The sequence below is a fragment of the Pleurodeles waltl genome, chromosome 4_2 (genome assembly GCF_031143425.1).
Source record: "Pleurodeles waltl isolate 20211129_DDA chromosome 4_2, aPleWal1.hap1.20221129, whole genome shotgun sequence".
NCBI classification, from domain to species: domain Eukaryota; kingdom Metazoa; phylum Chordata; class Amphibia; order Caudata; family Salamandridae; genus Pleurodeles; species Pleurodeles waltl.
In genome coordinates, this window is record NC_090443.1 from 513,379,284 (window position 1) to 513,404,977 (window position 25,694).

Below are 25,694 nucleotides of genomic sequence, written 5' to 3' on the forward strand. Positions count from 1 at the left end.
CCTGAGTGCTAAGGTCAGTCAGATGGCGTCAGTGACCCCCTCTGGTAGATGGTCACCCTGCAAAGTGACCAAGCCCCTTTTTGGGCTATTTAGGGTCTCCCTTGAGGGTGGATCCCCAGATTTGCCATGCAAGACTCCCCAGAACTCCTCTGCAATGACCTCTTCTGCACCTGGCCACCGGTACCACTGCTGGACTCCATAGGAACCGAACAAGACTGCAACACCTAGATGACCTCGCCCAGCAACATTATTTCCTCAACTCCTGTCAGCTCTGTGCAACATTTCCACGGCTGTGCATCCTCTGGGGTCGGCAAGACTTCAGCTGCACCAAAGAAGCAAGAAGGAATCTTCCTTGGAATGAACAAGTCATTCCCCTGCCTCCCCAGGCACCTAAGGCAACAACGTCTGGCTGCTGAGATCTTCTGTCCTCTGGATCATCAAAGATTATGCAACACAGGTGGTAGTTCTGATGGGTCTTGTTGGTCCTCTTTGCCTTCTATCCAACTTGGGAGATGGTGAGCCCTTACTGTGATGCCGCGCAGACCGGTGGTGCCCCACTCGCGGGTCGCAGTCAGATCCACATCTCAGACAGCCGTTTCTGCCATGGGCCACTTTACAGTTTGTAACCTGTTTTTCTGGCTACAGCGCGACCTGAGACCTTTCTTTTTGGCTCGGTTTCTCGCTCAATCGACTTTTTGCCCCCTTCATTTTTATTACCTGTTTGTTGCTGTTCTTCTCCTTCTATTTTTCCCTTTTTTCTTTTTGTTTCTTCTTTGGCCATATTTTCTCTTTCCCAAAAGTCTGTATTCCTTTCCTGCATGCTTATCTTCCTATCTCATACTATGGATATTTTTGCATTTACCTTTATGTGGCTCTTCCCAATCCAGATGGTGTGTTCATTACTTCCCGCATGTCACTTCCTGTCTTGTCTGTATATAAGCACAGTTTGTCTTCTGTTCCTTGTGTTGCAAACACTTCCGTTCTGGTTGTGCTCCTCGCTCTTGTATTCCGTTATTTGAATTCTACCTTTTTTCCTGACTTCAGTTTTTTTTCCAGTCCTTTTTGTGCCCCATTATTTTTTCTTTTCTTATGTTTCAGGAGTTCCTTGATTAAAGGTTTTTCCCTGCTGGTTTTTTTTCCCTCTGGGACTCCTTCTGGAGGTTACGGCCTGCTTGGTGTTTTATTATCAGCAGCACCGTGGCTACTGGAAAGGGTTGCCCCTACATTGGTCAATCTAGAACGAGCAAGTAACCAGGTGGTGCACAGAGACTGGCAGATTACTGCGGTAAGAAGCATTGAAGTCGTGACACTTACCTCTTCCTCCAGGACGGAATCCCTGTGCACCGCGACTGATGCAGCAGCCAAGGCTTGTTGACTCCTGCTCTGAGGGATCTTCAGGCTCCAAGTAGCCCTGGTCCCCAGCACTCTAACTCTGCAAGGACAGTCTCCTCTGCTGCTCCAGTGACGTGGGACTCCTCTTCAGGTGTGCCGCCTGGGCCTTACTGCAACTTACTGTGCCTGCTGCCAGTGGGTTTCTCGTGGGGACTCTGACTGCTTCTGCTGGCTCTCCTGTCTTTCTCGGGTCAGCCCAAACTTCCCTCCAAGGGTCTAGTCACCCAGATCCTTGCTGGTCCGCCCCAGCCCTGCAACTCTTCTTCAGCTCCAACTTGCATTTGCTTGTACTTGTTGGTGCTCCTCTTGACCACTGACCCATCTGTAATTCAGCAACCATCCAGGGACAGCTCCTAGGTGACTTCAGGGACTTCTCTGCAGCTCCTGGACTCCGCAGCTGCCCTTCATCTATCACTGTCACCCTGGATCTTCACCCACAGAAGGGTGGGCACTGCCTGGGCACTCCTGCATGGACTGGACTCCGTCCTCTTCTTCCACAGCTCCTCTTCATCTAGAATCAACCATTCGGTTCCACTGGTCTGGTCCTGTTCTTGCACTGTTCCAATTCTAAGGCCACATGTTAGCCTATGGGATGACCAGGTAACCTACCTCTGCTCTCCTGGTCACCGGGGGTCTTCTAGATGCTCAGATCTTAGGGTTCCATATTCTCCCAGCCCTTGGCTAACTACTCCACATACTTTGGTGGGGGATCCATTCTTGCATTCCACTGTTTGGTTTGGCACAACTAAAGGACCCTTCCTATTTCTTGCTATTTTATAATTTGTTATGCTAATTCCTAGTACTTAGCTGTTTATATTTTGTGTGTACTTACCTCTTGAGAGGGGGGGGTTGCCTATAGTGTCCTAATTCAGTGTTACTATGATAAAGTATGTTTATTTTTGACACAATGTATGGTTCCTTTCAGGTGTGTTAAGTGTGGTATTGCAAGTGCTTTACACTCCTCCTAGATACATCTTGACTGCTCACCACAGCTACCATTAGAGAGCCCTGGCTTCCTAGACACTGTAATACTTACTAATAAGGGTTGCCTGGACCTGGTATAAGGTGCCAACACCATAGGTGTCCACCACACTCCAGGCAAGCCTCCTACAGTTGCATATAAGGTTTTCCAGGGATTGAAGATTCAGAAGGGAGGGAAGAGATCAGAGGTTGAAATGGAAGACCGTCAGTGTAAATATTATGATGACATGAAGTGTTTGGAGGAATCCAAACAGAAGTTGATGAAGACAACCAGGTTTTAGGGAGTCTAGTCCGAGGAGAAATAGGTTTGTGATGACTTAAAACTTCATCATAGGGGGGGTTGAGAAAGCATAACTTGGCTGTGTCATTATGTTCTTCTAAAGTGTAAAGGAAGGAGTAAACAACTTCATATATAAGTAACTAGCTTTTATATAATGTGGTGCATTGAAATACATATTAGTAAGGTGCACATATGATTAAAGCTTACGAATGTTTTCATGTAAACCACATTTATTAATCCTTTCCTTAAATATTTTTATGCTCTAGAGTTTAGAAATAATATTTTTATAACCATTTATATTCCTTGCATTACAAGCAAAATATGTATACTCATTTAAGTCGTTTGCATTTATGGCTCTATAAATGTGGCCAGAGTGAAGGCCTGCTTTTCTTCTAATGGTTTAACTTTACATGAGGAACTTGTTTTGTTGAATATTTCTTTGAACTGCAGGTGTGAAGATACCAGGTACTGGCTAATGAACAAATCATTGTTATTGCATGATAAAAGTACTTGGGAAGGCATGTTACCAAGGACGAAAAGAGCAGTGTGGAGACTGTAGGGGAACCCCCTTCCAAATTCCTGAAGTGCAGGAGAGACCAAAGACTGGTACATCTAGGATGAAAGGATGAAAGTGTCAATTAGACACTCAATTTATATTTTTGTTTTTAAATGGAAGGTTTTGACCGTGAGGTCAGCCTTTTGGAGATCCAGGGTTTTAAGTATAGTTTAGTTAGCTGAGAGTTCAGCTTCGCTTTGACCCTTGACTGTAAGAAGTACAGACTTTTCACTATTTCCTAAATTCAGTGGCTACATGCTGCACACATCTCTCTTGCCAGATCCTCCACAAAGGATTCTGTAGTTCTGGCATTTTTCTCTAAACTCTTTTGATATAGAAGAGTCAGGAACATAGAATAGATGGTTAGGCACGAGAATTGTAACCGTGAATTCAAGGCACCATATGCTTTTCCTTATTTACTCTATTTCTGCTCTTCAGTTATTGTTTCTCCACATGTTAATTACATTTCAAGTGGTGCGGTGATTCAATTCACCCAGTGGCGGACGTTGTTTTTCAAAGGGTGGGCGGGGAAAAAAGAGGTTACAAATGCACAAATACACCTAACTCATACCCATTAATGCACATATGCACTCACACACCCATTCACAACACTCACAAACAAATACACATTCATTCATACATGCATGCACACAGCAAACTTAAAAAAAAAAAAACTTATCTCAGCAGCCATGACTGGGAAGCCTCAGAGGTCCCAGTAGGGTTAGGACTGCTGCCTTCCATCATTGGCTGACCGAAGGTTAGCAAATGAGGGAAGGCAATGGTTCCAAGCCTTGGAGGACCTAGGAGGGTTGGAACTGCTGCCTTCCCTCATTGGTGAGGGAAGGCAGCAGTAACCAACTGGTCACAGAGTGATATGGGGTAAGTGAGACTGCTGATCCTACCCCACTCTGTGACGAGGTGTCACTGATTGACACTCTGCCCTGGGCACTTTAGGGCTTAAAAATGAAGCACCCAGGTCGAAGCAATCAGTGACGTTCCCCCTCGTCATGAGAAGGAGGGCCTTGAGGCACCTTTGCAAGGCTAAGGAGGTCACACCCAGAGGGCTGTGACTTCTTTAGCCCAGCAAAGTTCAGCTCAGGCAGCCAAGAGTCTACACGTTTAACGCATGTCCAGCTCCTGGCTGCCTGACCTGAACCAGAAGAGTATCGGTCAGGATGACTTTTGTTTAGCCTGATAAAGGGGCCACAACCCCCTTTTTCACATCAGAAAAAAAGGGGTTGTGGCCCCTCAGCACATACAGACGGCCGCTGCTGGATTCACCTTTGATAATACTTTACATTTACGGAATGTTTTTAAGACTCATGTATGTAAGTTTGGCTTGAAGTCTGTAAGCAAACTCTTTAAACTTTAAATAAGTCTCCGAGAGTGAATGTGTGACCAAATGTGTTGCAATGGCATGGAGGTTTGAATTTTTATTATCTCTTCACCCCTTGAAACAGAGAGAAAAGGGTTCACCGACCTGAGAATTGGAAGTGGCGTTAACAGCCATTTAATTCTCTTAGCATTGCAAATGATTTTGATAGTTTAAAGGAATATGGGCCTGATTCTAAGCTTGGCGGGCGGCGGGAGCCGCCTGCCAAGCGGGAACCGCCAGAAGACCGTTCCGCGGTCAAAAGACCGCGGCGGTCATTCTGGGTTTCCCACTGGGCTGGCGGGCGACCGCCAAAAGTCCGCCCGCCAGCCCAGTGGGAAACACCCTTCCCACGAGGAATGGAGCCGGCGGAGTGGGAAGGTGCGACGGGTGCAGTTGCAAAGCAGACACTGAAATTCTTTGTGGGGCCCTCTTACGGGGGCCCCTGCAGTGCCCATGCCATTGGCATGGGCACTGCAGGGGCCCCCAGGGGCCCCACGACACCCCATACTGCCATACTGTTCCTGGCGGGCGACCCGCCAGGAACAGGATGGCGGTATGGGGTGTCAGAATCCCCATGGCGGATTCCCATGGGCAGCGGAAAGTCGGCGGTACACCGCCGGCTTTCCACTTCTGGCCGCGGCTGTACCGCCGCGGTCAGAATGCCCGGCGGAGCACCGCCAGCCTGTTGGCGGTGCTACCGCCGACCCCGGCCCTGGCGGTATTTACCGCCAGGGTCAGAATGACCCCCTATGTATTTTAATTGCATATCAATTGGTTAGACACAAAAACAAATTAAATGCAGTTTATATACTTTTTATAAAGCTGGAAATACACTATAACTGAAACTAATTGAATTTTGTGTAATATGGAACTATTGCATCTTAGTGAAGCCCAAAAAACAGAGTGAAATAAAGGGCCCTGAGCTTAATCCTATTACTCATCCATGGAGGATTCTTTGAGGTTTTGAAACATGGTTAGTTGAGTAATTCTTAACCACCCCACTGTAAAACCGTGAAATGTTGGATCTTCTCCAGCTGGATCATCTACTGGTGACATCTGAGTCACCTGTGACATCTGTGTGACCTGCCAGTCTTAGGTTCAATTTCTGTCAAGGTAACTTACGCTTTCATCCTTCCGAGGTGGGTAAATTAAATATCATGAAAGGAGATAACAGTAGCATTTGTTATTTACAGGGCTTAAAATTAGCAAAAAACATAATATTAAGTGATATATGAAAAAATGTAGATTGTTCCGATAGTGCCTGTATCTGCATATACAGAACTCTGCCCAACAAACTGCACCATTCTAAACGGATAAGCATCTCATTCATTCGCTAGATGGACACAATGACAAAATACATGGGCACAGTGGTTTTTCCAGGGGCACTCAATGTGATCAATTTAATCTCTACAGCGCCACCTGGTATTCAGTGTACAATATATTCAAACTTTTAATTCAATTGTCATTTTTTTAATAAGAAAAACTGACTTAAACCCATGTGTGTGCATATTCATTAATTGCCCAGCACGTGCAGAAACATGGAATAAACGTGGAATCAATGGCCGAAAAATGTAATACCTCTGAAATATATTTGGACAGAGACACACTTGCTTACCGTGCTCATTAGAAAGTCTGCCACCTATTCATTAAGAGACACAGGCAAGAGTTATGGAATAGTAATGTCATGACAGCACTAACGTCTATCAAATAGCTGTCTCAGGTGGTAGAGACGCACCTTTCTCCAGCAGGCATTAAACCCAGTGTAGCATCAACTCAAGAATTTAGAAATGTGGTAGCTACTATTTTTGTACTCCAAATACAAACAGTATTCATGAGGCTGAACGATAAGCCATTTCCCGCTTAAAATGTGCTGATTCCCAAAAACGCAGTTACAGGTAAAAACTCAAGAGATGTGGTCAGTCAGGTACCACTAGGCATCAACATATCACTGATAGATGCCCACACTAACCCACCTTTGACTTTCCACATGGTTTGATAAATGGAAGTACCATTTCTTGTAAGAAAACTAAGAGAAACATAACTAGATTATGAACCATTACCAGGATCGTTGCTACATTTGCTTTCCAACCTTGTTGCTTCTTGTTTGCCTTCCTTCAAAGAGCCAACATTCTTAGGTGTAATACCAGAGCCACTGAAAACCCCTCAGTCAAGCCTCCACTGGAGAAATGCACTTTTGACCCTACATATCCTAGGCCTACCCATACAAGTGAGGTATCATTTTTATCGGGAGACTTGGGGGAACGCTGCGTGGAAGGAAATTTGTGGCTCCTCTCAGATTCCAGAACTTTCTATCACCGAAATGATAGGTGTAGGAAGTTGGCTCTGTATGCACTATTTCAAAGTAAGGAATAGTATGCACAGAGTCCAAGGGTTCCCCTTAGAGGTAAGAGAGTGGCAAAAAGAGATAATACTAATGCTCTATTTTGTGGTAGTGTGGTCGAGCAGTAGGCTTATCAAAGGAGTAGTGTTAAGCATTTGTACATACACACAGGCAATAAATGAGGAACACACACTCAGAGACAAATCCAGGCCAATAGGTTTTGTTATAGAAAAATATATTTTCTTAGTTTATTTTAAGAACCACAGGTTCAAATTCTACATGTAATATCTCATTTGAAAGGTATTGCAGGTAAGTACTTTAGGAACTTTGAATAATCACAGTAGCATATATACTTTTTTCATAAAACACAATAAGCTGTTTTAAAAGTGGACACAGTGCAATTTTCACAGTTCCTGGGGGAGGTAAAGTATTGTTAGGTTTCACAGGTAAGTAAGTCACTTACAGGTTTCAGTTTTTGGTCCAAGGTAGCCCACCGTTGGGGGTTCAGAGCAACCCCAAAGTCACCACACCAGCAGCTCAGAGCCGGTCAGGTGCAGAGTTCAAAGTGGTGCCCAAAACGCATAGGCTTCAATGGAGAGAAGGGGGTGCCCCGGTTCCAGTCTGCCAGCAGGTAAGTACCCGCGTCTTCGGAGGGCAGACCAGGGGGGTTTTGTAGGGCACCGGGGGGGACACAAGTCCACACAGAAAGTACACCCTCAGCAGCGCGGGGGCGGCCGGGTGCAGTGTACAAACAAGCGTCGGGTTTCCAATGGGAGACCAAGGGGTCTCTTCCGCGGTGCAGGCAGGCAAGGGGGGGGGGGGCTCCTCGGGGTAGCCACCACCTGGGCAAGGGAGAGGGCCTCCTGGGGGTCACTCCTGCACTGACGTTCCGATCCTTCAGGTGCTGGGGGCTGCGGGTGCAGGGTCTTTTCCAACCGTCGGGATTTGAGAGTCAGGCAGTCGCGGTCAGGGGGAGCCTCGGAATTCCCTCTGCAGGCGTCGCTGTGGGGGCTCAGGGGGGACAACTTTGGTTACTCACATTCTCGGAGTCGCCGGAGGGTCCTCCCTGAGGTGTTGATTCTCCACCAGTCAAGTCGGGGTCGCCGGGTGCAGTGTTGCAAGTCTCACGCTTCTTGCTGGGATTGCAGGGGTCTTTAAATCTGCTCCTCTGAAACAAAGTTGCAGTCTTTTTGGAACAGGGCCGCTGTCCTCGGGAGTTTCTTGGTCTCTTGGAAGCAGGGCAGTCCTCTGAGGATTCAGAGGTCGCTGGTCCTGAAGAAAGCGTTGCTGGAGTAGGTTTCTTTAGAAGGCAGGAGACAGGCCGGTAGGACTGGGGCCAAAGCAGTTGGTGTCTTCTTTCTTCTTCTGCAGGGGTTTTCAGCTCAGCAGTCTTCTTCTTCGGTAAGTTGCAGGAATCTAAATTCTTAGGTTCAGGGAAGCCCTTAAATACTAAATTTAAGGGCGTGTTTAGGTCTGGGGGGTTAGTAGCCAATGGCTACTAGCCCTGAGGGTGGGTACACCCTCTTTGTGCCTCCTCCCAAGGGGAGGGGGTCACATTCCTATCCCTATTGGGGGAATACTCCATCTGCAAGATGGAGGATTTCTAAAAGTTATAGTCACTTCAGCTCAGGACACCTTTGGGGCTGTCCTGACTGGCCAGTGACTCCTCCTTGTTATTCTCATTATCTCCTCCGGTCTTGCCGCCAAAAGTGGGGCCGTGGCCGGAGGGGGCGGGCAACTCCACTAGCTGGAGTGCCCTGCGGTGCTGGAACAAAGGGGGTAAGCCTTTGAGGCTCACCGCCAGATGTTACAGCTCCTGCCTGGGGGAGGTGATAGCATCTCCACCCAGTGCAGGCTTTGTTACAGGCCACAGAGTGACAAAGGCACTCTCCCCATGTGGCTAGCAACATGTCTCAAGTGTGGCAGGTTGCTAGAACCAGTCAGCCTACACGGGTAGTTGGATTAGGTTTCAGGGGGCACCTCTAAGGTGCCCTCTGGGGTGTATTTTACAATAAAATGTACACTGGCATCAGTGTGTATTTATTGTGCTGAGAAGTTTGATACCAAACTTCCCAGTTTTCAGTGTAGCCATTATGGTGCTGTGGAGTTCGTGTTTGACAGACTCCCAGACCATATACTCTTATGGCTACCCTGCACTTACAATGTCTAAGGTTTGGTTTAGACACTGTAGGGGCAGAGTGCTCATGCACTGGTGCCCTCACCTATGGTATAGTGCACCCTGCCTTAGGGCTGTAAGGCCTACTAGAGGGGTGACTTATCTATACTGCATAGGCAGTGTGAGGTTGGCATGGCACCCTGAGGGGAGTGCCATGTCGACTTACTCGTTTTGTTCTCACCAGCACACACAAGCTGACAAGCAGTGTGTCTGTGCTGAGTGAGGGGTCCCCAGGGTGGCATAAGATATGCTGCAGCCCTTAGAGACCTCCCCTGGCATCTGGGCGCTTGGTACCAGGGGTACCAGTTACAAGGGACTTACCTGGATGCCAGGGTGTGCCAATTGTGGAATCAAAAGTACAGGTTAGGGAAAGAACACTGGTGCTGGGGCCTGGTTAGCAGGCCTCAGCACACTTTCAATTCAAAACATAGCATCAGCAAAGGCAAAAAGTCAGGGGGTAACCATGCCAAGGAGGCATTTCCTTACAATAGGAAAACGTGTTTTTTTAGCCACATTTTGAGGTTTGTAAAGGATTCTGGGTAACAGAACCTGGTCAGAGCCCCACAAGTCACCCCATCTTGGATTCCCCTAGGTCTCTAGTTTTCTAAAATGCACAGGTTTGGTAGGTTTCCCTAGGTGCCGGCTGAGCTAGAGTCCAAAATCTACAGGTAGGCAATTTGCAAAAAACAGCTCTGTTTTCCGTCAAACTATGGAATGTGTCCAGGTTGTGTTTTGGGGCATTTCCTGTCGCGGGCGCTAGGCCTACCCACACAAGTGAGGTATAATTTTTATCAGGAGACTTGGGGGAACGCTGGGTGGAAGGAAATTTGTGGCTCCTCTCAGATTCCAGAACTTTCTGTCACCGAAATGTGAGGAAAATGTGTATTTTTAGCCACATTTTGAGGTTTGCAAAGGATTCTGGGTAACAGAACCTGGTCAGAGCCCCACAAGTCACCCCATCTTGGATTCCCCTAGGTCTCTAGTTTTCCAAAATGCACAGGTTTTGCAAGTTTCCCTAGGTGCCGGCTGAGCTAGAGGCCAAAATCTACAGGTAGGCACTTTGCAAAAAACAGCTCTGTTTTCTGTGAAAACATGGGATGTGTCCACGTTGTGTTTTGGGGCATTTCCTGTTGCGGGCGCTAGGCCTACCCACACAAGTGAGGTATCATTTTTATCGGGAGACTTGGGGGAACGCTGAGTGGAAGGAAATTTGTGGCTCCTCTCAGATTCCAGAACTTTCTGTCACCGAAATGTGAGGAAAATGTATATTTTTTAGCCACATTTTGAGGTTTGCAAAGGATTATGGGTAACAGAACCTAGTCAGAGCCCCACAAGTCACCCCATATTGGATTCCCCTAGGTCTCTAGTTTTCAAAAATGCACAGGTTTGGTAGGTTTACCTAGGTGCCGGCTGAGCTAGAGGCCAAAATCTACAGGTAGGCACTTTGCAAAAAACAGCTCTGTTTTCTGTCAAACATGGGATGTGTCCACCTTGTGTTTTGGGGCCTTTCCTGTCGCGGGCGCTAGGCCTACCCACACATTTGAGGTATCATTTTTATCGGGAGACTTGGGGGAACGCTGGGTGGAAGGAAATTTGTGGCTCCTCTCAGATTCCAGAACTTTCTGTCACCGAAATGATATGAAAACTTGTTTTTTTAGCCACATTTGGAGGTTTGCAAAGGATTCTGGGTAACAGAACCTGGTCAGAGCCCCACAAGTCACCCAATCTTGGATTCCCCTAGGTCTCTAGTTTTCTAAAATGCACAGGTTTGGTAGGTTTCCCTAGGTGCCGGCTGAGCTAGAGGCCAAAATCTACAGGTAGGCACTTTCCAAAAAACAGCTCTGTTTTCTGTCAAAACATGGGATGTGTCCACGTTGTGTTTTGGGGCATTTCCTGTCGTGGGCGCTAGGCCTACCCACACAAGTGAGGTATCATTTTTATCGGGAGACTTGGGGAATGCTGGGTGGAAGGAAATTTGTGGCTCCTCTCAGATTCCAGAACTTTCTATCACCGAAATGTGAGGAAAATGTGTATTTTTAGCCACATTTAGAGGTTTGCAAAGGATTCTGGGTAACAGAACCTGGTCAGAGCCCCACAAGTCACCCCATCCTGGATTCCCCTAGGTCTCTAGTTTTCAAAAATGCACAGGTTTGGTAGGTTTCCCTAGGTGCCGGCTGAGCAAGAGGCCAAAATCCACAGGTAGGCACTTTGCAAAAAACACCTCTGTTTTCTTTGGGAAAATGTGATGTGTCCATGTTGTGTTTTGGGGCATTTCCTGTCGCAGGCGCTAGGCCTACCCACACAAGTGAGGTACAATTTTTATCGGGAGACTTGGGGGAACATAGAATAGCAAAACAAGTGTTATTGCCCCTGGTCTTTCTCTACATTTTTTCCTTCCAAATATAAGAGTGTGTAAAAGAGACGTCTATTTGAGAAATGCCCGGCAATTCACATGCTAGTATGGGCACCCCGGAATTCAGAGATGTGCAAATAACCACTGCTCCTCAACACCTTATCTTGAGCCCATTTTGGAAATGCAAAGGTTTTCTTGATACCTATTTTTCACTCTTCATATTTCAGCAAATGAATTGCTGTATACCCAGTATAGAATGAAAACCAACTGCAGGGTGCAGCTCATTTATTGGCTCTGGGTACCTAGGGTTCTTGATGAACCTACAAGCCCTATATATCCCTGCAACCAGAAGAGTCCAGCAGACATAACGGTATATTGCTTTCAAAAATCTGACATCGCAGGAAAAAGTTACAGAGTAAAACATAAAGAAAAATGGCTGTTGTTTGCAGCTCAATTTCAATATTCTTTTATTTCAGCTGTTATTTACTGTAGAAAAACCTTGTAGGATCTACACAAATGAACCTTTGCTGAATTCAGAATTTTGTTTATTTTTCAAGAATAGATAGCTTTCCGGGATCCAGCATTGGTTTCACACCCATTTCTGTCACTAACTGGAAGGAGGCTGAAAGCACAAAAAATTGTAAAAATGGGGTATGTCTCAGAAAAATGCCAAAATTGTGTTGAAAAATGTGGTTTTCTGATTCAAGTCTGCCTTTTCCTGAAAGCTGGGAAGCTGGTGATTTTAGCATTGCAAACCCTTTGTTGATGCCATTTTCAGGGGAAAAACCACAAGCCTTCTTCGGCAGCCCTTTTTTCAATTTTTTTTAAAAAAAACAAAAGTTTTGCTCTATTTTGGCTAATTTCTTGGTCTCCTCCAGGGGAAACCACAAACTCTGGGTACCTATAGAATCCCTAGGATGTTGGAAAAAAAGGACACAAATTTGGCATGGATAGCTTACGTGGACAAAAGGTTATGAAGGCCTAAGCGCGAACTACCCCAAATAGCCAATAAAGGGCTCAGCACTGGGGGGGCACGGCCCAGCAGCTAAGAGGTTAAAGATCTTGTTTGTAATTTTATTGCGGTAGGCCTACTAGCCCTAAAAATGTGTAATGCGCTATGTCCTTTAGGGCCTAAATATATGGTTACAGTGCATTACTTTGACATTTTTTTTAATGTGCTTATGCCCTCTTGGGGCTAACTATATATTTACATGACTATGGGGGTCATTCCGACCCCGGCGGTCCAAGACCGCCAGGGCCAGGGACCACGGAAGCACCGCCAACAGGCTGGCGGTGCTTCCCAGCCCATTCTGACCGCGGCGGTAAAGCCGCGGTCAGAAAAGGGAATCCGGCGGTTTCCCGCCGGATTTCCCCTGCATGGGCTGAATCTCCATGGCGGCGCTGCAAGCAGTGCCGCCATGGAGATTCCGACCCCCTTCCCGCCATCCTGTTTCTGGCGGTTTTTACCGCCAGGAACAGGATGGCAGGAACGGGTGTCGTGGGGCCCCTGGGGGCCCCTGCACTGCCCATGCCACTGGCATGGGCAGTGCAGGGGCCCCCTAACAGGGCCCCACCATGATTTTCACTGTCTGCATAGCAGACAGTGAAAATCGCGACGGGTGCAACTGCACCCGTCGCACCCCTGAAACTCCGCCGGCTCCATTCGGAGCCGGCTTCATTGTTGCAGGGCCTTTCCCGCTGGGCTGGCGGACGCTCTTTTGGCGGTCGCCCGCCGGCCCAGCGGGAAAGCCAGAATGGCCTCCGCGGTCTTCTGACCCTCTATGTTTCTTACAAATGCTATTTTCATTGTGGTGTCCTCTAGGTGCTATTCTGAGCGTTACAGACTAATGCCAAAAGTGTATTTATGATGAAGGTTTTTATTGGGTTTACACAATAATTGTATATGTTTTATTAATCTTTCCTTATTGTTTGGGTGATCCCTTCTAGTTTCTTTCACTTGTTACTCCTCCATGGCTGCCTTGTGTCTTTTTTTGTGAATTGTGTTAGCCAGTCAGCAACTATGATGGTGGGGTGGTGAAAGTGGTATTCTATTGGGCTTAGCATGGAAGATTTAAATTAGGATGCAGATAGAGGAAGTAGGTAAATGGGAGTGCCTTAGTTGTATGCAGGAAAATACTAAATTATGAGGCAGGGAAGTCCAGTTATGAATTTACAACCCCAATAGCTCAATCTCAAGCAAATACGAAACCTATTGCATTGCAAATGTTTGTTACTAACGCTACTCGACCGACGATAGATAATGCTAAAGACTGCCACTATTGTAATAACCCACAATTTTTTTTATAGTAGAAATAAAATTCAATCCGTATAGATCATAAGGACTCGAATTTATGTAAATCCCTAAATATTTAATAGGTAGGGCAAGCACAAACTGAGCTGGTGTTTCAAATAGTAAGAATGAAAAAGATGACTTGAACAATAAAGCTTCAGATTTTAAATCATTGACCTGATACTAACCGATACGAGTACATTCTTCAATTTTGGCAGAGGCATTCTGGATATTATCATTCTCTGCAGCCAAATACAGGATAATTTTATCAGTGAGCAGCTTCAGCTTTACCACATTTTCAAGAGGGGACAGAATTTCAGTATCTGGTCTCAGTGCAGAAGCTAAAGGCTCAATAAACAAGGAAAAAAGCACTGGGGACTTAGGGCATCCCTGTCTTGTGCCTTGCCTGGCAATGACATTGCCCGCTGACCTGTTACTAATGACAATTTTCGCCTCAGCTGTGTTGTAAAGAAATGCAATAATCTGACAAACTGCAATGGAAACCCAAACTTAGACAATATTGTGAATAAAACATCCCATTTCACTAGATCAAGCAATTTCTCAGCATCCAACATAACAATAGTAGTCGTAATTCGGTTAACTGAGAAAAAAAAAGCTATCACCTGAATCAGATAATTTGTGTTGGCGAACATAATACTAGTAGAGAGAAAATCATTCTGGTCAGGATGGACCAACTTTGCGCTAGCTGAACTAGTCTGCATTTTAATATTTTCATTAAAATCTTATAATCACAGTTTAGTAGACTAATAGTCTGATACTAGCCAGGATTTTCTGAGCCCCTCCCTTTTTTTGAAAAAGATGGTGACTACTGCCTCTGTAAATGTTTTGGAGGGAATCTTGCTTCCCAATAACGCTAAATAACTCATTATAAATAAGAGCTAAGATACTACCTAGTTGCAGGCAAAATATTTTATAAACCTCCATGGCAGCCTGCCACACCCAGATGCTTTGGCATTTGGGGATGCGTTAATTGCTGACTCCATATCTGTCCCAGCTACAGGGAAAATAAGAGGTTGCTGTTGAGACTTCAATAAAGCCAGCATCTCAATGGAATTCAATTATTTGTTAACACTTTCAGGTGCCGGTTCATCTACGATCGAATAAAGTTTGGAGTAGTGCCTAAGGAACACCTCTCCAATTTAGTCCGCTTTAATGACTAGCTTGCTCCAGGTTTCTTCATTGACCAAGTTAAAAGTTTTGCAATTAGATAGAGAAGAAATTGGTTACTGCTACCTAGGATCAAATGATATTATCATGCCGCTCTTTTTCATTGGCTAAATCGTACTGCCTACTCTACAGACTATTCAAGCTGTATCTATTTCAGCAAGATGCTGGGAGAGGTCTGAACTGAAACTTCAGTCTTGCTGGAAATACCCCGGTTCTCCAAGTGGTTTAAGACTCCTCTTGGTTTCAGTGTCAGATTTACTATAACTTGGCAGGAATATAATGTACCTTGGATTCATCTGTCGTTACATCTAAAACATGCCACGAAAATAGGGCTACCATTATAAAACTCTGTAACTTTAAGATGTGAGGAGGCTGGTTGTCCTTTGTTGGAAAATTTTGTACAAGATATTAGCAAGGACTTTTTTATTGTCCATCTTAAAGTTATAAGTAATTGGCATCGCCTGCTTCATTCAAAGCTGGCAGACGAAGCTATACCACCATTAGTAAATGCTATTGCCAGTGTAACTAATAAGCACATAGATCTAAAGTGTTGGGTTTTTTATAATACAAATCAGTTGTAGAGCAATTTGCGCAGCCAACTACAAAAAAATGACTTTCTTTCGTTAGTGGGTGCATTACTTTATACCAGACCGCAGTTACAATATGTATTCGCCAGTTTCAGCTAGTTACTTTAGATGCTCCTATGCAAGGGGTGACTGTCTACATATGTGTTTTACCTTCCATTATCTTAACTATTTCTGGGAGCAGATATTCAACTTCTTAAACCTGCAGCTTCAGAATAATCTACATCCATGTGCATGTAGAGCTTTGTTTGGATTATTAACACAGAGTCTAGACCTTCTTGTCAGTAAGTTACAATTTGCATTTGTTGCCTTATTGGTTGGAAGGTCACTAATGTTGCAAAACTAGAAAAGCAGGGTAATACCGTCATTTACTTTATGGCTTAACAAGCTTCGACGGGTAAAATTATCCTATATGTGGCCCAAATTGGTGCTTCTAAAAAAAAAAAAAAATCTGATTTGGAACCACCTGCCCGACACATTGTATTAGCTATGATATTTGACTGCCTTTGTTATTGTCACTGTTTTTGTTTTTTTATTTCAGACGTATGTTTTTCCATGCATTTCTACTAACTTGGCCACCTTTTTCCTTTGTATATTCGAGTAGTTAAATGAATTTATATGTAATGATTCTATGAAAGTCTACTAGCTTCTCTGCTTTTTTGTACATCCAAGTAGGTAAATTAATTTATATGTAATGACTCTACTACTTTAAAATAAAACTTAAAAAGGAGGGTATTGTGCATGGGACTATATTGCTGACCCTGCACCTCCCCCAAAGGCAGCTTTAACTTCAAGTCCCATGCCAGAATGACTTGGGCTATTAAGTTTTTGTAATAAATTAACTACTGTCACTTCATAAGCATATATCACACTCACCTGAACATACAGCTCCCTGAGTTCATACTGGAATTTTTTGGGATCTGTGGTGATCGTTACTGGGCCAATCTCTGAAATGATAAAACAAATGCTTACAAAATGCCATTTTAGGAAAAAAACTCAGTAGTCTGGCCAAGAGTCATAGCATTTTTCTAGTTTGCGATATTGTGCAGAGGGTAGTAAAAGTGACACCGCTTCACATGGAACATTAATGTAGTAATCCGTGATATATAGGACAAACCTCCCTGGGGAGCAATGTAAATACATTAGGGAGTGGACATTAGGAGAGCACACACGTTGGCACACATCAAATGCTGATTTTATATATTTTTAATTACACATTTACATGTAGCCTGTTTTAATCACAGGGCAATTATGTTAGTTGCCCAGAATCACAAGATTTCAGTGAAGGGATGAAGCCTCGATAAGTACCCCGGTGCCTAGGTTCTAAAGCCAGCAATTTAGCCCATAGACCGCACCTCTGCCCATCAATTTTGTACAGCAGACCAAGACCATGTAAAAGAGGTGAAGAGTTTTATAAAACAGCTCAAGTAAACAAATAAATTAATACGTACATAAATGAATACATAAATAAAATTAACATTTAGGATTGCGGACCTTCTCATTCACAGCAGAATTTCTGATTACCTGTCAAAATCTGATGAAATAACAGAGCTTTTACAGACTTTTATAACACTGCCTTTCTCAAACTCTTTAGTTATGAAATTAGTAATATTAGTATCATGAGCACTCTGGGCCCAGAGGGCCAAACAGAAATTACAAACCATATTTAAAAAATCTTAAAACCTAAAAAACTTAAAATCGTAAAACCTATCACCACAACAAAACATTCTAGATAGCGCACTCATTCCTTATACAAAGAAGTTGATTCTCATCTTAGAATGTTTACTCTAGATCATCAGAAAAAAACTGTAACCTTTCCCTTTTTAGCTTTTTAGTAACCAATACATTAATAATTAAGGCTGACTCATTTAAGTCATCTCGCATCCTTATGAATCTTTCTCTAAGTGTAATTATAATTTGCATGGGCATTTTAAATGAATCACTTAAAGTAATCAACACAAGGATTGGCAAAACCAATAGGTCTTGTTCTTGCCTATTTTGCCAATGTAGAACTATTGCATGAGCGCGTGATTTATGCCACACATGTTTGTATATGCATCATGATGCTACATCAGACAGAGTCACAACTCATAGGCAAGCATCCATTTTCATGCATTAAAATACATGCATTCCCATGGACCACTGAAATAGAAAAAGAAAAGTAGTTCCCTGAGCAAACAAATGAGACTGATAGGCAAGCAAACCAACAGTCTGATCCAAAACCCACAGTAAGTATTGGTATTGTCCCCAATAGGTGTTCAACAGTACTCTGTATTATGCTTTTGTAGACAAGACCTAAAAATGGAGGAGACTTAACCGACCATATGTAGATTCCATGAACAAGGTGCATTCCTTTAAAAAGAGGAAGGCCGTTCGATTTAAAATGAAGCAGCAGGAATACAGGCTAACCATTTGCTCAGAGGGTACTGTAAAGTACTTATGTGCAATTGTCAGGAGTTGTGCAATGTATCCTTATTTACTGTCCTGTGCCTTTGTGAAGTACTCTAGACTTTGGTCCTTATTTAGAGTTTGGGGAACGGGATGCTGTGTCATAAAATGGAGATCATCTTCACTGTACTACAAGTACCATAGGCTATAATGCACTTGCAGTACAGCAAACATGACATCTACCATGTCTGTGACAGAGAGTCCATCCACCAAACTCTAAATAAGCCAGTTTGGACTAGTAAACAAGTGTATGCATTCGTTAGCTTGGGATCTGGGCTGGGGAAACATAAAACCAAATGATATGCACAGAATGTTGCAATACAGTTCTTCAGTTCATATGATGCTGAACTTTACATTATACTTTAATACTGCAAGTGTGTTTCAGATGTTGAACATGATATGAGGGTTAATTAGTGTTTGGGGAAGCTGCCCGTCAACCCACCAGGGTGGCTGAGGTATTGACTTCCAGATGACCGAAGCCCCCCCAATAGTTCGAGATCTCCACATGTCTGGCAGAGACCATTGTGCCATCAGAGCCAGTCATGCAGTTCCTCTTAAGGGACTGTAAATTTGCTCTGTGGCCACCACGATTTATGCGGTTGCTCAGTTATCTTTTCCCAAAGTGGGAGTTGTTTCAGGAAAATAAAAAAACGAATAGCCTGAACACCTTTGAGTTCTCTCCCAGGGTGTGTGGAGTCACCTTTGTTGTTTTCTTTTTGGGACTGCCAGGCTTTTGACAGCAGCCCTGAACAAGAAAAAAATATGTCAGAGCATCCTCCCAAAACTGTGCAGACGGTCTGTCTGCTGTACTTAGATCAACGCCTCAATATTGGTCTGTGGTTTTTGTCAGCAAAGGAGCTCCTTAAACAGAAATATGATGGTATGCTCAACTAAACAGAGATGGCAAACTAACAGTTTGGAAGAGAGGGTACTCAGCCACGTTCGTGGCAGAGTATCCTGACCGTCAAACTCTAGATAACCCCTTTAGGGCTGAGTGGTATCAAAAGCATTTAAGATTTTTGGACAAAGTGCTAAACTGTAAGAAGAATCCCCACCAACTTACTATCTCTAGGGTGAATGAAGTACTGCTCATGTATTATTTGATTAATTTAGTGCATATCCTGAGCTGTTCCATTTCCCCAGACCCAGTTTCCCTCCACCTTCTGACAGTGTGCTGTAATACAGCCTGAATCTGCTCTGAAAAATCCCTTGATCTTTCCTCTGTCCCACCTTTTCTGACCCTGCACCGGAACACCCCTTAGCCCTGGACTGCTCCTCCCCTTGAACCTTACACTGCTCCATCCCCTGTGCTGTTAAAGCATCCTAAAAACCTCATGACCCTGTGCTGCTCCACCTCTTTAACAATGCACTGCTCCATCCCCAGATCTTGTGGCACTCTGCCTACTGGCCTTGCACTACTACACCCTGAGGCCATGGTTGCACCGCTCCCTGACCCTCCTCTGCTCCATCTGCAGACCCTGCACTGACCCATTCTCAGAACCATGCACAGGCTCCACCCCAGACCATACTGTGCACTACTCTATGGCCTTGTGCTGCTCAACCACTAGGACCAATGCTGCTCCATCCCACTGATCCTGCACTGCTCCAAACTCAGACCCTGCGTTGTTGTTTTAACACCCCATTGTCAATGTGCTGCTGCCGTCCTTCACCCAGACCCAGTGTTGCCCTTATAAGCCCCTATAGAGATCATGTTTCATTAAGTAATTAGTGGCATAGAAGTGGCATACGGCAACTAATGTATCACAATTTAAATGGTTCAACAGAAAAATGATGCAGTATTGTGTGAATTTCACTGAGCCATTTGTGCCTACCAGTCGTATTTCTGACACCACGTCTAACAACAACATTCTGCATTTGAGTGAATTAATAATAAATATTAACCTGAAAGTATTATTTTCAAGTAGAAAACAGTACAAATGAAATATATTCTGAGTATTAAATGAATAAGAATTAAACACACGTATATTGAATAAAATGGCTTTCTGAAAGTGTGAAATAAATATACGTTAAACATTGCTTGACATAACATGAATAATGCTTCAATAAACATAATTTGCGTTGCATATTTGATCTGAAATCCTGGGTGTGCAATAGTTTATTAAATGTATTAACTGTATTAAATGTGCTTAGGCTTCCTTAACTTGACTAGGCCTGAAAGTTTATTCTGCAAGAAGTCATGGAAAAATTGTACTTGTCACACTGTCCACTTTAACCTGAATTATTTTCCCTAGGCAGAAACTGTATTGTTGAATGTTCTATTGTATTCCAGGAGAAGAAGATGTTTCAAGTTTAGCCAATATAAAAATATTTGTTGTAGCTGCTGAGTTGCACAGGAAGATTCATGAAGCTTATGCGAAAGAATATTAGCTGAGTTTATTGCATGCCATGGGAAGGGAAATGTATGTAGTGAATTATTAAAAAAATAATATTTTAGTAGAACAGTATGAAGTCATAGTAGAAACAATGGACATTAGCTGTGAACTTTCCTGCATGTATCAGAAATTGGTGGTGCCATCTACAATGAGTGGATGCTGAAATCAACACCCAGTGTGTGCCCACCTGATGGACCCATCAAATGGAATCTGGCTATTCTAATTAGTGAATAACTTTGGAACTGAAGTCAGCCTTCTCCAGTCTTCTCGCCTATTTGGCATTGCTTATCATTGCTTGAAACTTGGTTGGAGTTGGTCTATTTTGCTTGAGTCTGCTTTCTCATTTCTGTGTTCTGAGTTTCCTGATGTTTTCTCATTATAGTCTTAACTGCCTGTAAGGAAATGCCTCCTTGGCATGGTTGCCCCCTGACTTTTTGCCTTTGCTGATGCTATGTTTACAATTGAAAGTGTGCTGAGGCCTGCTAACCAGGCCCCAGCACCAGTGTTCTTTCCCTAACCTGTACTTTTGTATCCACAATTGGCAGACCCTGGCATCCAGATAAGTCCCTTGTAACTGGTACTTCTAGTACCAAGGGCCCTGATGCCAAGGAAGGTCTCTAAGGGCTGCAGCATGTCTTATGCCACCCTGGAGACCTCTCACTCAGCACAGACACACTGCTTGCCAGCTTGTGTGTGCTAGTGAGGACAAAACGAGTAAGTCGACATGGCACCCCCTTCAGGGTGCCATGCCAGCCTCTCACTGCCTATGCAGTATAGGTAAGACACCCCTCTAGCAGGCCTTACAGCCCTAAGGCAGGGTGCACTATACCATAGGTGAGGGTACCAGTGCATGAGCATGGTACCCCTACAGTGTCTAAACAAAACCTTAGACATTGTAAGTGCAGGGTAGCCATAAGAGTATATGGTCTGGGAGTTTGTCAAACACGAACTCCACAGCACCATAATGGCTACACTGAAAACTGGGAAGTTTGGTATCAAACTTCTCAGCACAATAAATGCACACTGATGCCAGTGTACATTTTATTGCAAAATACACCCCAGAGGGCACCTTAGAGGTGCCCCCTGAAACTTAACCGACTGTCTGTGTAGGCTGACTAGTTCCAGCAGCCTGCCACACTAGAGACATGTTGCTGGCCCCATGGGGAGAGTGCCTTTGTTACTCTGAGGCCAGTAACAAAGCCTGCACTGGGTGGAGATGCTAACACCTCCCCCAGGCAGGAGCTGTGACACCTGGCGGTGAGCCTCAAAGGCTCACCCCTTTGTCACAGCCCAGCAGGGCACTCCAGCTTAGTGGAGTTGCCCGCCCCCTCCGGCCACGGCCCCCACTTTAGGCGGCAAGGCTGGAGGGAACAAAGAAAGCAACAAGGAGGAGTCACTGGCCAGTCAGGACAGCCCCTAAGGTGTCCTGAGCTGAAGTGACTCTAACTTTTAGAAATCCTCCATCTTGCAGATGGAGGATTCCCCCAATAGGGTTAGGATTGTGACCCCCTCCCCTTGGGAGGAGGCACAAAGAGGGTGTACCCACCCTCAGGGCTAGTAGCCATTGGCTACTAACCCCCCAGACCTAAACACGCCCTTAAATTTAGTATTTAAGGGCTACCCTGAACCCTAGAAAATTAGATTCCTGCAACAACAAGAAGAAGGACTGCCCAGCTGAAAACCCCTGCAGAGGAAGACCAGAAGACAACAACTGCCTTGGCTCCAGAAACTCACCGGCCTGTCTCCTGCCTTCCAAAGAACTCTGCTCCAGCGACGCCTTCCAAAGGGACCAGCGACCTCTGAATCCTCTGAGGACTGCCCTGCTTCGACGACGACAAGAAACTCCCGAGGACAGCGGACCTGCTCCAAAAAGACTGCAACTTTGTTTCAAGAAGCAGCTTTAAAGAACCCTGCAACTCCCCGCAAGAAGCGTGAGACTTGCAACACTGCACCCGGCGACCCCGACTCGGCTGGTGGAGAACCAACACCTCAGGGAGGACCCCCGGACTACTCTACGACTGTGAGTACCAAAACCTGTCCCCCCTGAGTCCCCACAGCGCCGCCTGCAGAGGGAATCCCGAGGCTTCCCCTGACCGCGACTCTCTGAAACCTAAGTCCCGACGCCTGGAAAAGACCCTGCACCCGCAGCCCCCAGGACCTGAAGGACCGGACTTTCACTGCAGAAGTGACCCCCAGGAGTCCCTCTCCCTTGCCCAAGTGGAGGTTTCCCCGAGGAAGCCACCCCTTGCCTGCCTGCAGCGCTGAAGAGATCCCTTGATCTCTCATTGACTAACATTGCAAACCCGACGCTTGTTTCTACACTGCACCCGGCCGCCCCCGCGCTGCTGAGGGTGAAATTTCTGTGTGGGCTTGTGTCCCCCCCGGTGCCCTACAAAACCACCCTGGTCTGCCCTCCGAAGACGTGGGTACTTACCTGCAAGCAGACCGGAACCGGGGCACCCCCTTCTCTCCATTCTAGCCTATGCGTTTTGGGCACCACTTTGAACTCTGCACCTGACCGGCCCTGAGCTGCTGGTGTGGTAACTTTGGGGTGGCTCTGAACCCCCAACGGTGGGCTACCTTGGACCAAGAACTGAACTCTGTAAGTGTCTTACTTACCTGGTAAAACTAACAAAAACTTACCTCCCCCAGGAACTGTGAAAATTGCACTGTGTCCCCTTTTAAAGTAGCTATTTGTGAATAACTTGAAAAGTATACATGCAATTGAAATGATTCAAAGTTCCTAATGTACTTACCTGCAATACCTTTCAAACAAGATATTACATGTTAAATTTGAACCTGTGGTTCTTAAAATAAACTAAGAAAAGATATTTTTCTATAACAAAACCTATTGGCTGGATTTGTCTCTGAGTGTGTGTACCTCATTTATTGTCTATGTGTATGTACAACAAGTGCTTAACACTACTCCTTGGATAAGCCTACTGCTCGACCACACTACCACAAAATAGAGCATTAGTATTATCTATTTTTACCACTATTTTACCTCTAAGGGGAACCCTTGGACTCTGTATGTGCTATTTCAAAGTAAGGAATAGCATGCACAGAGCCAACTTCCTACACTGCCTTATTCTGTTATGTGGTTCAGTACTAATAAGACCAACTGCTGATCTGTCCTATGTGCAGCTCATGTTTTGCACTGGCCTGATGCTGCTGCCAACTGACGCCAGAAGATGGTGAATGTTCAGAGCGACGAACCAGCGCTTTCTGCTGTCCTATGAGAAGAGGTATAATTAAATGTGGCTTCTTGTTTTCCCTTTTTAAGATAGTAACTTACACCAGCATATTCTTATAGTTAGTTATCCTTAGCTAGAAGTTGTCCAAATTATTTTGCCGCCTTTTATTTTTGCTTTTGCCTACATGTGTTAGTCCATTCCCACGCATGCAAGTCACAATTATGGTTAGCCTTTGGAATGGCCCAGCTCTGAAACCTGAAATTGAATTGCTACTGTATTTTGATATTGTACCAATGTCACCATCTGCTCTGAAATGTGGTATTAATGTGCATGTTGTGTTGTTGGTAATCTACATTATTCTTTTGGAGGGTCTAACAGTACTGATGTTTAGTAGGTTGAATCTTTTGAGACGCTTTGGTCAGCCTATGATTTTTAGGTATGTTTATCATTTAGTTTTGCGCACCATTTATGTAGTATTGACTTTGGTATTGTAATAAAGCCTTGAAACTTTATTTGGTTTGGAGTTATGTTTTAGTGTTGCATTATTCATGGTGTTTAATATTGTTTATTGGGTTTTATGCTGTTGACTTGTAGGTTGTTTGATCCTAACTACTGACTTCATCATCAAGTCCAAAGATTCAGTCGACCTCCGAGGGTGAGAAAATAGGATTGTGTCTCACCTGAGCGCTTGCAGTTTCTGAACCCAAGGTGGAAAGAAGACTTCTAGGGGGCACTCCATCAGTGCCATTGATGAAAAGGCATTTCACAGTACTATCATACATAATATGTACACAACTAGCAGCAGCAGTACAAGTTTCACCCTGTGCAGGGCGCAAGTACACATTGCCCCCACACACAAGCTACCACTTTTGAGCATTTTTCAAATTACAAAAGGTCAAAGGACTGGCATTGTCTTGCATTTTTTACCTCTTCTGAGCTTCTATGTGTAGGAAGGTGCCTGGTCTATGGTGAGCACCTATGGGGTTATCATCTTATACCAGGTCCAGGTATCCCCTATTAGTGAGATGTAGACAGTGTCTAGGAAGCCATAGCTCTCTAGACGTAGCTGAGCAGCCAAGACTTATCTAGGAAACATGCACAGCTTATAAATATCACTATAGTCACACAGCACGTACACACATGAAAGAACCGCACAGTGTTACAAAAAATACTAAAATACTGCATAGGCAGTACTCCTCTAGTAGGTGAGTAAACACATAAAAAACAATAGAAAACAGTGAAATAACAGAAAATAGTGGAGATCCTATGGGGAGACCAATCCATACACTAAGTAAGTGGAATGCGAAAGTCAGTCCCCCACCCAAGGAAGGGGAATCTGTAGAGGGGAGCTGGAGGAACTAGGAACCTCAAAAGGTAAGTACCAGGCTGCCCCCCCGACCTGGAGAGAAGAAGTAAGTGCCTGTTTTTTCCTCAACCCCCCTGGTTAACTTTGCAAGAGGACTGTGCAAGACCCAAGCAAGACTGGAAGAAACCAGAGGTGGATCCTGACAGAAGAGGACCTGCAAATGAAGGGGGACCAAGTCCAGTTCGAGTTAGAGTGTCCGGTTGGGGTAGCAGCTACTACCCACCCTTCTGGAGATCCAGGACCAGGTCAACGTTGAAGACAAGGAGCCTTCTGTGCAGCACAGGAGTAGTAGAAGAGTTTCAGAAGTGATGCAGTCGATGTCCCATGTCAGAAGAATAATTGCAGACAGTCAGTGGTGTGGAACAACCACCAACAAGCCTTGGCAAAGGCAAGAATCGCAGATGAAGAGGGGCAAAACTGCCGAGACCATGAAGGTCCAGGGGGACTCAACCTACAGAGGCGAGTCCCAGGTGACCCTCAGCAGAGAGGTGAGTCAGAGGTCGAGGATGAAGCCTCCACAGGCAACTCACCGGCAGCAGGCACAGGAGTCGCAGTAAGGCCAACTCAGCACACTTGGACAGCAGTACCATGTCAATGGGCCAGCAGTCAGGAGACTGTGCTTTGCAGGGAAGAGTGCTGGAGGCTGGGGTTACACGGAGCCTGAAGATCCTTTGGAAGAAGAGCGAACAAGCCTTGGTAGCTGCAAGAGTCACGGTGCACAGGGGTACAAAGGAGAGGCAAGGGCTTACCACTTCCCTAGTTGGAAAGCTGGCAGAG

The 25,694-nt window shown here is 45.0% G+C and overlaps 1 protein-coding gene across 1 annotated transcript in view; it reads right to left on the bottom strand.

Moving 5' to 3' along the window:
• HMCN1 (hemicentin 1) overlaps positions 1-25,694 on the bottom strand; it is a 1,093,576-nt gene that overhangs the window by 943,898 nt on the left and 123,984 nt on the right. The window contains exon 2 of the mRNA XM_069232006.1: positions 16,393-16,463. Within this exon, the coding sequence (XP_069088107.1) occupies positions 16,393-16,463 (71 nt within the window). The remainder of the gene's footprint in view (positions 1-16,392; positions 16,464-25,694) is intronic.